We start from the raw sequence: 14,599 nt of genomic DNA, 5'->3' as shown, positions 1-14,599 counted from the left end.
CCGGCGACATACCACTACCCTAACGCAAGCCAACAGCAAACACCATAATCTCCACTACCAACAGACATCCCCAACTATTCCTCACTTTCGCACCTGCTCCAGATACGCCCGCAGTCGACTTCGCAGTGCTCGTTGCAACAACACCATTACCCGCTTTACTCGCGGTAGCCTCCCCTGAAACGCCGGCCTCGGGATGACTGTGACTGTGACTACCGATATCCATCGACGACGTCCCGCCCACGACATGGCCAGCCGGATCCTGCGGAATCGGCATAACGGTGACCGCCGAGCTGAGCACTACGAGCGACGGCGAGGGCGGAGGTAGGGGTGGGGTGTGTGGAGGCGGGAACGATGCATATGGCGGTTCGTGCGGCGGGGGCGAATGCGTAAAAGGGGATATTTCGCTATGAGAAGACGATGTCTGTTCCGGGCTTGAAGCGGAAGAGGTAAGCGAAGAGTCTGGCGGGGACTGGAAAGTTGGAGCGGGCGGTGAAGGCTGTGGGACGGGGGGCTGAGATATGCTTGATTGGGGTTCGGAAGGGGGTGTTTGCGGTGCTGGCCGCGGGGGTCCCCATATGGAAAATGGAATTGGCTTGGTGTTTCCAAAGTCGTTGCCGTCGCCGCCTATACCGTTCCCAAAGCCTCCTCCTCCAGATCCAACCCCGTCAGGCCCACCGCGCTCATCGATATTGTTCGCGTTGCCATTGACGCTGATAGCGAGGAGGATGGCTGCGAGGAAAGTAGCGGCGAGCATTTTAACAGGTATGACTACGGTTATCGAGAGATAGAGAAACGGAAAGGGGGTACGAATGAATGTATGAGGTCGGTTTGGATGCGAGAAGAAGTGGGAAAGGGCTGGGCGATGCGCATATATCAATCCTCGCTGCACTGCACTTCGATGCATCCCCACGTTGGTAACCGGCGGATACAAGAACTAATTAGTATAAACTAGAGGTTAAAGTATAGTATTGCGGTCCTTCGTTATTTTTCCTTTTTGGAAGCGTGTTTCATATTTAGCTGCGAGTGCTTGTAGGCAATATATTGTGCCTGCGAGGTATTCATCCAAGCCAATAGTGTGTGGAGACAGCAGCATAGTTTCTGTCACCACTTCACCTGCTACATCAAGCAATAGCTTCTAGTTCGAGATGTTCAGCGCCTTCTTCTTCTCCTTCCCTCCGATTGAAGCGAGGGAACGGTTTGTAGAATTATCATTTATGCCATCTAACCTGGGGTTCTACAGTAGCACATGTCCAACGCAAGCCAATACGTTCAAACCGAAATTCCAATCACGTTCTTCGGTACGTAAAGCTCATCAATACTCCTCACCTCGTCCGCCGACAGTTTAAACTCCAGCGCCGCCACAGCCTCATGCACCCTCTCAACCTTACTCATGCCAATAATGGGCGCCGTCATAAACGGTTTGCTCAAACTCCACGCCGTCGCCACAACTGCCATACTCGTCCCCCTCTCCGTGGCGATCTGCTCGATCTTGCGATTAATCTTCTCATCCGCCTCCGTCCACGCATGTCCCAGGAACTTCCCACCCATTGAACCGCCCCTCTCGCTCTCCAGCGTCTTGTCGTGCGGCCGCGCCAGGTATCCCATCGCCAGCGGACTCCAGGGAATCATACCCATGCCGAATTTCTTCAGCGCCGGGACCATCTCCCGCTCCTCCTCCCTGTACGTCGCGTTGTGCAGGTTCTGCATCGAGATGAACTCGGTCCAGCCGTGCAAGCGCGCCGTATATTGCATCTCGAGCAGCTGGTGCGCCCACATGGAACTAGCGCCGATATACCTGACCTTTCCGCTCTCCACGATGTCGTGCAGGGCTTTCATGGTCTCCTTGACCGGCGTGCTGGGATCGAAACGGTGGATCTGCAGGAGATCGATATACTCCAGGTCCAGGCGTTTCAAGCTGGCGTCCACGGAATCGAAGATGTGTTTCCGGCTCAGGCCGTACGCGTTCACGTAGCCGTTGTTATCCCTCTGCTCGACACTCATGCTCATGGGATCCTCAAACACGCCGTTCTCGATATGGCCGACGGGGGCCCAGAGCTTGGTGGCGATGACGAGGTTATCGCGGCGCCAGTTGTATTTCTTGATGGCTTTGCCGAGGATGATTTCCGAGACGCCGTTGGAGTAGCCGTTGGCGGTGTCGAAGAAGTTTATGCCGGCTTTGTAGGACGCTTCCAGGATGGGGAGAGCGTCTTCCTCTTCGGTGCACCACGAGAAACGGCTTCGACGGTCACCAAAGGACATGCATCCGACGCAGATGCGTGAGACCTTTAGGCCAGAAGAGCCGAGGGTTGTGTATTGCATGATGGTTATTTTGAAGGTTTTAAAGAGGTTTGGATGAATAATTGGAATGATTGCCAACTAATATTAAAGGAAAGATGTCAAGTGGTTATATAGGAGCAGGATACGGTTCAAACAAGGAAATCTGGGGCATCTCAACGTCAGTCGGCGTTAAGGAGTTTACTATCCCTAAATGCCGATACCCCTCATCTGCTACCCCGACACACTAAAATGCCGATCAAAAGCTACCTACCCGAGCTACCGTACCTTAAGTACCCTCGTACTCGTACCCTCAAGAAAGTTCAGCGGCACACACCTCCGATCCACAAAAAGTCAGCAGCTTGCATAACCATAGAAAACCCTCCTCTAGAATCCACGGAGATATCGTAAAAAGCGCCCATAAACGCCCGCCCGCCAGCCAGCCTTCCTTTCCTATTACAAACCCATCCTGATATACCACCGGATGGATGCAAGCGGGAGTCGCCGAACCCAGAGTGGGAAGGAGAAGGTAAGTCGTGTAGTAAGTAGATGGAATAGAGAGGAAGTCGGAGGTTTGAAGGAGATGAGATGAAGTGGGAGTAATAGCGTGAGTATCGTGAATAGGAGTAGACATCTCACTGGAGATATCTTATTAAGAAACGAATGCAATATCGCTTAATAAAGGGATAATACATAAACGTAGAGTCTATTCACCTTCTCACCCTACACTTATAGGATAGAGTTCCGACCTCTACGCGGTTATCCATAATACTAGAGCGATCACAGATATACCTCACGTCATATAATCACACCAAAAAAATAAATAAACATGACAGTAGTCAAAATTATCATTTTAAACCCCTTAAATTCATCCATGTACATCCCCCCCCACCAAACTATCTATAAACTCCCCCTCCCCTAAGATAAAACGCGCAGATAAATGCAAAAAACTTTCCAACCCTTGATATTCTCAAGCCGAGCGAGATATATGACGAAAGGTGGTATCCAGATAGGCACCAGCCTTTTTTTCTTTTTCTTTCTTTCTGTGGAACTGGGATCCTTGGCTCTCCAGGAGGCCAAATTCTTTGATGGTGCGAGGTATTTTCGTCATGTTTTGTTGTTGGTTGAATAAACACAGCGGAAAGTATTGATCGGATGGTTGGAAGTGTGTTGGGAAGTACGGGGTATAGGGAGAATTGAAGTGAACTCCAGGAAGACAAAGTTCAGATGACCTGGTATGTCGTAGAAAACTATCGCTTATGAAGTATGTAACTGACGTAAATACGTGAGGATCTCGAAATTGGATACGGGAAGTCGTAAAAGCGTAAATGTCTACTTTGAAGAAAAGCAGACCCGTAAAGAACGAGGAATGATGTTGCGCATCGACGGGTTCGGAAGGAAAAAGGATACGGGATCGGCGGGTCGCATTTTAGTTATCGCATCGCATGGATGGTCGCAGCGTACCATATGCAAGGTACCAGTCCCGATTATCGCGTCGCATCGCGTGGAGGATTACAACATCGCCGCTGCGATCATGACCACCACTCCTGCACCGCCCGCATACATGCCATTCAAGTTCGACGCGGCGCCAATGAAGTTATCCGAGATGGACGAGGTTGCGACAGGTGCACCTGTGCCGGAGACGCGGGGCGAACCAGTGCCGGTGGTGGGGATTTTGTAGACGGATGAGGCTGTTGCGAGGATGGCAGTTGGGCTAGCGACAAGGGTGCTGTTGAAAGACGAGGTGGACGAGGTCGCGGAAGGGGATGATGAACTGGAGGTGGAAACGGTCGTTGAGGAGATCGATGTTGAGGAAGAGATTGAGCTGGAAGAGCTGGAAGAGCTGGAAGAGGCAGGGTAGGTCGAGGTTACAGATGCAACGACTTGGGAGACAGTGACAGTGTGTGTTGATCTCAAGGTCGATGTGAGAGTCAGAGTTGAGGAATCCGATTGTGCGATGGCCAGCAGAGGGAGCAGAAGCCCAACGGCGAAGCTTGAGAGATGCATTTCGAAAGATGGTGAGGCCGAAGGAATGGCAATGCGACGGTATATGTGCAAAGAGATCGGAGGTTAGATGCTCGCGGACTGATAATAATCAATGTACTGCTTCTCCAAAAGAATGTCTCTCCTATTGCGACAGTGCGACTATTGTTCGTAGTGAAGAAATAGCGGGAATGAGTGAGTGACAGGCGGTCGATGGAGTTTGTAAGTGAGTGTGATGAATACAACGTTCTTGCGTGTATAGTATTGAGGAGGGCGAGGAGGCAAAAAAGTATCTGTCAAAGATACAAACAAACTTTGCCAACGAAGTCTATTGTACGCAAATGAATGGGAGGAGTCTGGTAGGAAGAAGCGAAGGATGGTTGGTGTTGGGAGACGGCTGTGGGACCGAGATTATAAGTTTATGTTGGACGGGGTGGGGCGGGGCGAACGTTTGCAAATCGCGCAGGGACAACGAGTCAAGCAAGTGCCATGTTCACACTACTCTAATGAGAATAGAATGGATAGAAATCCAAGAGTCATGAGATTCAGCGTCTGCTGTCTAACAATCTGTTGGTAATATAGTTGTGTTTATTACGTCTAGTGATCTCAAGTGAGTCAGTATAAGAGAAGTATCATCTATCTATCGCTCACCTCTTCATCAATACCATCCAAAAACGTCGGCAAGCTAATCAGGACAGCACCACCTTCTATCAACGTATCAAGTAATTTCCAACTCCAGGCTAGATTCCCAGGCTCCTCTCTCCCTAATCTCCAGGCTATTCTCGTACCAACACTCTCTCCGTTGCACTGTAATTTTAAATCTCCAGCGATTGTGACCAGGATGCTGGCCGGGGTAGTGAAACCAAGCGCGTCTCACTGGTCCGTCCCTGGATTTCTGGGGCCAGACCAGAAGCCGCGGGAACGGGAAGAAATCGTGATGCGTCTGCTATCGATAACTGATTGCAACGCTGAGCCTCACCTTATTCTAATCTCTGTCGTTTTCATTCATCGCATCCAATGACATTTCAAAAGTCGGTGCTCAGTATATGTACATTACAAGTATGTTGGACAAGTCATCTGTGCCAACAAAGCTCCGTACGCTCTTAGGAAAGGAAATCCTCTGCGCAGTGCGCACAGTTGCCGAGATCTAGCTGGCATGGGCAATTAAGTGGATCCACCCCCCTCCCTGCCAATTAACTTGCCGGAAATTGCAGAAATATCACCACTGCATCAAGTAGAGATTTTTTCTCTTTTCTTCTTGGCCGTGCCGATGCTAATAGAAGTAAGATAGCGATGTTTGCTATTCATCGTTCAAAGAAATCACTTGACCAAACATCGCAGAATCGTCGGGACTGACTGCATGTACAAATAGGTTCGAAGAAGTACTCGTAGCAAAGGTGTTCTTCATCTCTTCCAGATCCATCTATGTACAATACCTGGCCAGGCGCAGGTACACGCTCGCTTCATCCTTCCTTCCATACAACCCCAGCCTCATCCGAGTCCCCGCCACCCAATCCCACCCCTCCGTTCCATCCCCACTGCCGAATCTCGGTAAATCCTTCTTCCTTCACCTCAAATAGTAACACTTCCCTCATAATAATTAATCACTTACTCCGTACTTCCTCCTACCATACCATACCTCCATATAAACAATATCTTCTTCTTCCTGCACAGAAAACAATAAATCTGCAAAAGAAAAACAGCAAGGAATGTTTTCATCCGAGCTACTGTAAGCGCTTGCTTGTTTTAACGATTTGATTTCATTTGATATTCATTGCTACGGCCATCGTTTGATCACTGCGGGCCTCAAACAGGCCGCGCTTCAGAGGTAGGTCGATCGCGACCTTTAGATGAGCGCGTGGTTACTGTAGGTGCGATGTGCGTGTTATCTGGAAACCGCGCGAGGGGTTGGTGTGGTTGTGGGCTTGTTGCTTTGCTTTGCTTTTAATTGTCTATATGTCTAGGTTTGCGCGACCGGTTAAAAGGGGGGGGGGGAGACGGAGGTGGGTCACGTGACTAATGTATGGTACGCTGGAATCTTATCTTCTGTTCTTTTTCTTCTAGGCCTTCCCTATTATACTCTCTTTTCTTCTCTGGACTAGGGAAGGTTTCGTTCTACATACGTGTATATCTAAGATTTAAACTCTGATTTTTTTTACTCAACTAGGTATATAAGAGTGTCGTTCCTTTGAAATATATTTCTATGTTTTCTGGTAAGTTGTGAACTAAAGTAAGGTATTATATTATCAAGCTTATAGGATTAGGGATTGGAATTATAAGTTATCTGATCGATTTGTACACACTTGGTATCATGTGATATGGGTGTTGTATTTTGTGTTTGCGGGGTAGAGCATTTTCGGGGATTGTTGTACCGAATCGGATCGCAGGTAATGTTACATTCTATGTCTGCGGGAAAGACTACCGCTATACTATAGGCTAGCTATGTCTATACGGGGGGTACTTTCGGCTGTGTTGCGGTTTTAGTAGGTTGTCTTCGTGTTTGTTTATCGTTGTTGCTTTACTATCTTAGGGATCTAGTACATGTGGTATTTGTTTTTTCTTTTGTGGATTGATGGACATTATGAAGTTTTGACGTATTGCCTAGTTTGATATTTAACCATGAAGTGATAAAAGTTTGCAAGATAAGCTATTCTCCTCTACTCTGTCGAAAAAAAAGGTCTTTATTATAAGTGACTTGGAATTCTAACATCCACCTTCACCCCCTCTGCATCGTTCACGTCCATACTCGAGGTTACAGTCCCATTTTCAATTGCCCAACTCGCCTCAATCCACCCCCCGCCATATAGTGGTACATTGCCATAAACCCAAGTCAACCCCAAACCCTCTGCAATTTCCAGCACCGGATCAAACACCCACCCATACTCCCCCGTATCACCATCCAACTCCCTCCTCACACCCAGGATATAATTTGTCAAAACATACGTCGGCGCGCTCCCCACGGATGACACAAACTAGTAAACATGCCGATCCCCGGACTGCCATCCGCATACACATATTCCCAGCTCGCGCCCGTAAAATACTCATTCTGGTTCAGCATCTGCGGCCAATACACATCCAGCAGATTGTGCAACACCGGCACCACAACCTCGGCTGTGACGTTCAGCTGCGTGTATGCGAGGAACAGCGATTCGAGCAGGAACCCTTGCACGTTGGGCGATAGCTGCGTTGTGGCGCTGTTGCCAACGGCGCTTGAGTCTTTATACCCGATGAGGTAGAACAGCGCGTCGAGGGCTTGCACGGCGCTCGTGGCTTGGCTGCTATTAGCGATCCCGGCACGGATGGTGAAGGCAGCTGCCAGCACCGACGTATAGCCCTCGCGCACGCCGTTGGCGAGGGCCGTGGAGTAGGCGCCGAGCGTTGGGTTCCATAGCTGGGTGTTGATGGCCGTGCTGAGATTAGCGGATAGTGCTGTGTAGTGGGCGGCTGTTGTGAGGTCTTGGAGCGCGCTGGCTACGATGGCGAGTTGCTGCAGGCTGGTTGCGAAGAGGGCGGTTGGTGCGGTGGCGTTTTGCTGGCCTTGGGCTGTGAACCAGGATGCGGATGGGTTGGCGAGTAGGCCGGTGGAGGGATCGATGTATGTGAGCATGGCATCAACGAGCAGCTTTGTTCCATTCCAATACTTGGAAAGGAAAGAAGCGTTGGATGTAAGAGTATAGTAATCACCAAGCGTGAGGAGAAAAAAGAGTTCGTAGTCTGTCTCACCGTATTGAGATGGATAGTAGACTGATTGGTACTCAGGCGCAGAACCCATAGAATCTTGCATGGGGACTATGCCTGCAGCTGGTCCTGAGGTAAATTGGCCAGCGAATGTAAACTCGATCATGCTCTCGATGAAATCATATCGACCTGTGCTAACTGCGAGCTCTTTGGCGGTATGCGCGAAATCTCCAATCCAAACTTCTCGATCTCTCTTTGCGCCATCCAAGCACACAGCGTAAGCGTTCGAAGCAACTAGATATTCCGCTAGGATATCTGTTGACGTGAATGAGTTGGTGTATAGCATAGTACCATTCTGCCCAATGACTTCCACGTCCTTGACATATGCAACCTGGTCCTGAAAGGGACCAAAACCCCATGAACCAGTTGTGATGAGCTCTGATCCCCCGAAACCAGCGTTGACATATGGTAGGAATGTTGTATATGGAACAAGAGCAAATTGGGTGTCATTGACCGAAATGTTATATCCTGATGGGGTGATAGTAGTGCTAACTCGATACCACTCATCGTCTAAAATAGGAAATGGATTTGCGTAATATAGAGGCGGAGCAGACGAAAGGTAGAAATTGACAATACTGAATCCGTAGGTAGCAATCAAGCTATCTGATGGAACTGTAGCGTTGTCTGTGCTCAGATACTGAGGTCCATTGCTAGTCAGCACGAAGTACGCTCCGTATCCGGCATTAGGGCCCGCAGCAACTCTCCAGCCAGTTCCGCCTCTGGTTATCTTTGTAGAAAACGACATGGTATAATCCCCATACTTCATACCCAGGGCTGAGGTACCGGGATACTGTCCTCTGATGAGCGCACCGTCTCCGGAAATCTCCCACGTTGAGGGTTGCGAGTCGGCCTCGACACAAGAGGCCTGTACAGCACGTGCTCCAAGGCTCCATAGCCCGTCATAGACATCGTTAGAGGCACAGAAACCTCCAACGAGGGTATCAGGAGGGTTGATCTCGACCGAGGCTCGGAAACCAATATTGGAAATGGTAATGGATGTATTTGAAAGTAGCTCCACGGTTTGCCAGCGCTGCGCACCTTGAATAAAGAAAGATTCCGTCGTGCCTGGTATGGTGATATTAAATGTCTCGGTTCGAAAAGAATTCGATAGCCCATTGGTGTAGAGCCTAGGTGAGCACATTAGCTATAGCTCATATCATACACAGCAAGTATAGTAGGAGGGAGGTACCAAGGCCCATCTCCACTGTCCAGGTTCAATCCATTGAACTGTTCCGAATACTTGAGTTCGATCTGCGTTGCTGATCCTGTGAGGGAGGTGACTTCAAAGTACGGAAAACCTGCAACGTCTGCTGCATAATCGAGAGTTAATACTGGGGTTGAAGAGTCTAGTGTCACTGATGTTCCCGAATAAGGTTGGAGGCTATCAATAACTGGCGCCGTTCCAAGACCAAAAGCTACTGGTGTATATGATGTTTGGCTTCGAGATCCGACTTTGGGTTTTGTAATAGGGTTTGCCAAACTGATTATTCCCAGTCCCCAAACAAAAATGGCCCAAAGTTTGGCATAACTTCGTGGTAAATTAAGCATCATTGTCTATTATTATGCTGACGTTTGAAATAACAAATATAGCACGCCGGACTTCTCGTACCCAATAAATCGCAAGGATCTGAACAATAGTGATTGCAAATAGTTGATATATATACACCTTTTTGACTTTACCTTATTTACACATTCCTTAATGAACTCGCCTGCTCGGTTTGTGATGCGCCGAATAGTCACGCTGTGACTCGGCCAGATTGTAGTACGAGAATATACCCTATTAGTAGAAGATCGTCATACTAACTGTAACACATGACAACCTGGAGCAGGGTTGGTTTATTCAGACCAGGGATATCAAAACTAAAGGAAAGCTTAAACTTACCCCGCAATGCACATGCCACTACCGAACCCCACCTTGCGAGTTAGACTAGATCATGGGGCAGTATTTCAGCATCTTGGTTGTCTTCAAAGGAAGAAGGGACTTTAGATCCAAGTTCACTAGTAAGCTCAATAAATAACACTTTTGTTTTTGATTTATCTAAAAGCATTACTACTCTTAGACCCTTATAGTTATCCCAATTATTTCCTCCGTAAATTAGCTGGAGCAATCCTAGTCTTAGCAAGACATATCTTTTATAAATAATCCACACCAATGCAAGACCATGCTAAGCAGCCCAAATACTAGCATCCCAAGGATAGCTATTAGCATACGCCTATCTGCTCTCGCATTTCTCGCCGCATAATAACCTTCTATCTAATTATCATGCGGGCACTTCGTATTACTCCTACGAAATGGCCTATCCGGCACATTCTTCCCAAGAAACCTACACAGCGGCTCCCACCCATCCGTACCACCCCATTCCAACAGCTTCCCCTCCGGCACCAACCCCCTAATAGTAGCACAATGTTCCCTCAGCACCCACTTCCCATTATCTGCAAAGTCGCCTCTGAAAAACACCAGCCAGCTCCCCTGCACAAAATTATGCTGTGCCCAGAACAGCTCGGCCGCAGAACCAGCTGCGAGCCCACGCGCGCGTGTCGCCGATGAGAGGCACAATGGTATGCATGACGCTCGCGTGCCAGGCCTCGATATCTCTACGCACATTCGAGATGACCTGAGGTTGTACCAGCCGTAGTCGTCTTCGGGGTGTAATGCGACTTCGAAGCCGTGGTAGACGGTGGGGTAGCTGAGTTCGATTAGTGCTGTGCGGAGGGATTCGGTTCCTGAGCGGGACGGCCCCACAGAGCTAGGATGGGTTTTTCGCGGGTGCGGGACGGTGGGGCGATGGGGTAGATGGTATCCTTGATCCTCTCAACAAGGGCATATTGTTTGCGCATCTGGTCTTTGGTCGAATAGATTGAGGATACCTAGTTTTAATTTATGGAATGGCAATATTATTAGATTGGATAATAATGGATGTCAGCCCGTCGTTGCCAGTTCAGTACTATATGATTTACACTTAACGAGCCTCAATTCATCATTTCTTCCTTTTCCTTGCTTTTGTGCATGCTTATAATAATACCGATTTCAAATTGCAGGGTATAGTCCATTTCAGTAATAGCATAAGCTTGATAATTCACGCACCTTATCTAAAGTTATATGATATAAAACCCGTACTCATTCGGCTTTGGATGTTGAGAGAAGGCGCTTAAGAAATATGCCCGTTGCTATCAGAAGAAATACTAGCGTTAGAGAATTAAGTTTATAGTATAAGATGACGCTCTAATTATAGAGTGTAAGACATCTGTTTTCTTCGAGGAATAACGCCTGCTTAGAGGTTGATATGTTTAATTTTTAAGCCTTTGCTAAGATTCTTCTATTACTAGATACCAGCAATAACATCACTGCATGTGCTATTTCATCTGAAATCATAGAGACGTAAAAAATTGTGACGGGTTGCACCTAATATTAGGGCTTGGCACGTGGTACATACGCACGTGACTTTATATATACGAAGCTAGGAAACCCCTTTTATATAGTTTATATAAGGGAAGCTTTTTTCTCCTCTTAGTTAATTCTTCTTATATTAAATTTAGCCTTTTGCTCTATATACTCTACATTCGTCCTATGATAGAAAGCTTTGCTATAGAAGTTATAGAACATAGATCTGGTGTTTAATATAGTAGAGAGGTTTTTATTAGGATCGAGCAATTACAGGTGATCCTATAGGCTTTTAGGGTTAATATTACGCTAAAGTATAACTGCTTAAGGCTTAAATTCAAAGGCAATTAAGTGTGAACCTCAGAATCCCCTACTCTTCAATACCTTCTTCAAAGTCTTCTGGAACGTAAAAACGTGTTCTTTCCCCAGCATCGTATAATGCTCTCCCCCAACCTCATGAAACGCTACACCCCCCGCGCGCACAAAGTTCCTCCACAGAACCAAATGCTCCCGCAGCCACTGCTCCCGGCTCTGCGCTACGACCGCCAACGGCGTGCAGTAGAACACATCCATCTTCGCCACCGAGCCCGAGGGCTCGTATTCGACCGCCATGCTCTGCAAATCGAACGCCAGATTCGCCCAGTTGACGAGCGCCACGGGCGTGAGCGACAGCTCGGCCAACCGGCACGGATCCGCTTGCGTGAGCACCTCCGCCAGCACCTCTTCGCGGGGCGCAGCGCAGAGCTCCGCGGCCAGCTCCCGCGACTGGGCCTCAGTGATGAGATCTAGGAAGTAGGATAGGTGCAGGAGACACGCCACCCAGTCGAGCTGCTGCATGCGCACCTTGATATGCGGCGGCAGGTTGAAAACCCCCAGAAATCCTATCTTGTCGCCGTTGCTTTCGAGCATCTTGGCCGTCTCGACGGCGAGCATGGAGCCGTAGCTATATCCGGCTAACAGGTATGGTCCCTGCGGCTGGCGGCTCTTCATAGCGCTGTGATATGTGGCCGTTGCTTCCTCGATGCTAGTGAAGTGAGGTTCGCCTTTACTGAATCCGCGGGCGCGGAAGGCATATATCGGACGATCAGGAAAGTACCTTGCCAGATTCAAGAAGATAAGAACTTCGCCGACGCCAGGGTGGACCAGCCAGAGGGGCTGTTTGGTGCCATGCGGCTGGATGGTCACCACGGGCGCATATTGTGGTTTGGTGGTGGGCGAGTCGACGTCTTTGAGAGCCTTAACCAGAGAGCGGATCGTAGGGTTCGTCATTAAGGTGATTATTGGGATTGTGGCGGTCAAGTCCAGATGCTCCTCGATGCTGCGCTTCAGGCTGATCAACTCGATAGATGTGATCCCCAACTCGAAGATTGGCGTCTCGACATCAAAATCGTCGTCTTGGATCTGCAGAACGCTGGAGAAAACCCTCAAGAGGAGCTCCTCTGTCGGATTCGCGGGCGCCTGGTGGTGTGATGCTCGGTAACGCAATACTTTCTCGCGACTGGATTCTTCGTACGAGACAAAATCGCCTTTCTCGAAAGCGTGCTTGAGTTTCGTCCGTGAGAGCTTGCCCAGTGTCGATTTCTGGAGTGCAGCTTTATCGAGAGGTATGATCTCTGGTCGTGCACCGGTCTGCATCATCGTGACTCGTGAGATGGCATTCAAGGTATCAAGGTGTACTGTTATGTCCTCGTTGCCGTATGTTGGAAGGAATGCCACGTATATGCTCTCGGTTTGAGCAGGAGGCCGCAACGACGAGAAGCAAGCAGTGAAGCTGCTTGCCACGCCGGGAATCCTGGCATCTTCGATATTAGACTCAATCTCTTCGGGGTTGTAGTGAACTCCATTGACAATTAACATGTCTTTGCTTCGGCCTATAAGCCTGAGATGTCCGGCTACGTCAATCATAGCCTGATCACCAGTCTTGAACCATCCATCTTTTGTAAATGCACTCGCAGTTGCCTCTTCATTGTTGAAATATTTCTTGAATACCACAGGGCCTGTGACCTCCAGGTCTCCAGCTTGATTCGCTCCCAAGGCAACTTGTTCACCTTGAGAGGTAATACGCATCTCAATTCCCGGCATGCAACGGCCAACAGAAGCAAACTCGAGCCTATTAGCAAGGTCGTAGGCTGGGCAACTAGTATTGAATATAGCGCCAGCGCATGTCTCAGTCATGCCGAATCCCGTAATGATAGTTTTCTCTGGAGCACCAAACTTCATTAAGAGCCTCGTGACAGCAGCACAGGTCTCAATCACATTTGCCTCGCCTCCAGATGCAAGATACTGGAGACAGCTCAAGTCCCAAGTTTCCGGCACTTCTGAAGTAGCCTCCAGAGCATTCCGTAAGCGGGCAAGGAAGAAATTCGGTGCGAATGTCCGACAAACTCGGTGGCGATCTATAAGACGTAGGAATTCAAGTGGATTGGTAATGATCTCAGCGGGTGGCACATGGACTTGGTCTACGCCAAGGAAGAGCGCCTGTATGTGTATTTCGACCATGCTCGCAACATGAGCGAGAGCAATCCAGGTCAAAAATGAGCCGTCCTGAGGTAGCCGGATTACTGAGGCTTTACCAGCCACGGCGGTCAGTATCTGACCATGGCTCAAGCACACTGCTTTGGCATTTCCAGTGCTTCCCGAGGTTAACATAAGCAAAGCCGTATCTTCAGGAGTTGGTTCTTTGACGGAAATATCTGAAACCTTCTGGGTAATCTTATGGAGTGACTCCACAGCGATAGGTCGGAGAATATGTTGCCCAGAGAATTGATCTAGTGAACTCCGGTTGGTGATACATATGGGACTTATCAACGTCTTTGACAGATGCTCGATATGAGCATTTCTACTACCCTCATTTTGTGAAAAGGGAGTAGATATTGCAGGTAGACATCCCGCGTAAAGAGCAGCCCAGAACCAGGTGATCACGTTGAAGTGGTCGTTCAAATGGAGCAAGACAATCTTCCCTTCACTGAACCCATCTAAAGAGCGCAGAATTTCGCATTTCTGACGGGCTTCGCGCTGAATCTCCGCGTATATTGTGACTTTTGGATTGGTAGTGTCGCCAGGAGAATAAGTGATGACTTTTCGAATACCATGATTCACCACCGCGTACTCCAAAAGATCCAGGAGGTTGTGGTATGACATTTTTAAGCTTTGAGTCAATGCGCGGGTATGTATATCGTGACTTACTGCAAAACAAGGTGGAACTAGTTGTATATTTCGTAG

At 48.6% G+C, this 14,599-nt stretch overlaps 4 protein-coding genes across 4 annotated transcripts; all 4 read right to left on the bottom strand.

Annotated features, from left to right (window-relative positions):
- Positions 1 to 1,269: 1,269 nt before the first annotated feature.
- Positions 1,270 to 2,319, bottom strand: LHYA1_G001543 (putative aryl-alcohol dehydrogenase; the record flags this gene model as incomplete). The annotated part of the gene is made up of 1 exon (XM_031146525.1): positions 1,270 to 2,319. The coding sequence occupies one exon, from the start codon at positions 2,317 to 2,319 to the stop codon at positions 1,270 to 1,272; it is 1,050 nt and encodes a 349-aa protein (XP_031009107.1).
- A 1,467-nt stretch (positions 2,320 to 3,786) lies between these two features.
- On the bottom strand, positions 3,787 to 4,281 carry LHYA1_G001542 (uncharacterized protein; the record flags this gene model as incomplete). Its single annotated transcript, XM_031146524.1, has 1 exon — positions 3,787 to 4,281. The coding sequence occupies one exon, from the start codon at positions 4,279 to 4,281 to the stop codon at positions 3,787 to 3,789; it is 495 nt and encodes a 164-aa protein (XP_031009106.1).
- A 2,660-nt stretch (positions 4,282 to 6,941) lies between these two features.
- Positions 6,942 to 9,546, bottom strand: LHYA1_G001541 (uncharacterized protein; the record flags this gene model as incomplete). The annotated part of the gene is made up of 3 exons (XM_031146523.1): positions 6,942 to 7,229; positions 7,271 to 9,122; positions 9,185 to 9,546. The coding sequence occupies 3 exons, from the start codon at positions 9,544 to 9,546 to the stop codon at positions 6,942 to 6,944; spliced, it is 2,502 nt and encodes an 833-aa protein (XP_031009109.1).
- Positions 9,547 to 11,737: 2,191 nt separating this feature from the next.
- pngA_1 (Nonribosomal peptide synthetase) lies at positions 11,738 to 14,518 on the bottom strand (the record flags this gene model as incomplete). Its single annotated transcript, XM_031146522.1, has 1 exon — positions 11,738 to 14,518. The coding sequence occupies one exon, from the start codon at positions 14,516 to 14,518 to the stop codon at positions 11,738 to 11,740; it is 2,781 nt and encodes a 926-aa protein (XP_031009108.1).
- Positions 14,519 to 14,599: the final 81 nt, after the last annotated feature.

Source organism: Lachnellula hyalina (assembly GCF_007821495.1).
Source record: "Lachnellula hyalina strain CBS 185.66 chromosome Unknown contig00008, whole genome shotgun sequence".
Classification (NCBI taxonomy): domain Eukaryota; kingdom Fungi; phylum Ascomycota; class Leotiomycetes; order Helotiales; family Lachnaceae; genus Lachnellula; species Lachnellula hyalina.
The sequence above is the reverse complement of the archived record's forward strand: the minus strand, read 5'-3'. Positions and strand labels throughout refer to the sequence as shown.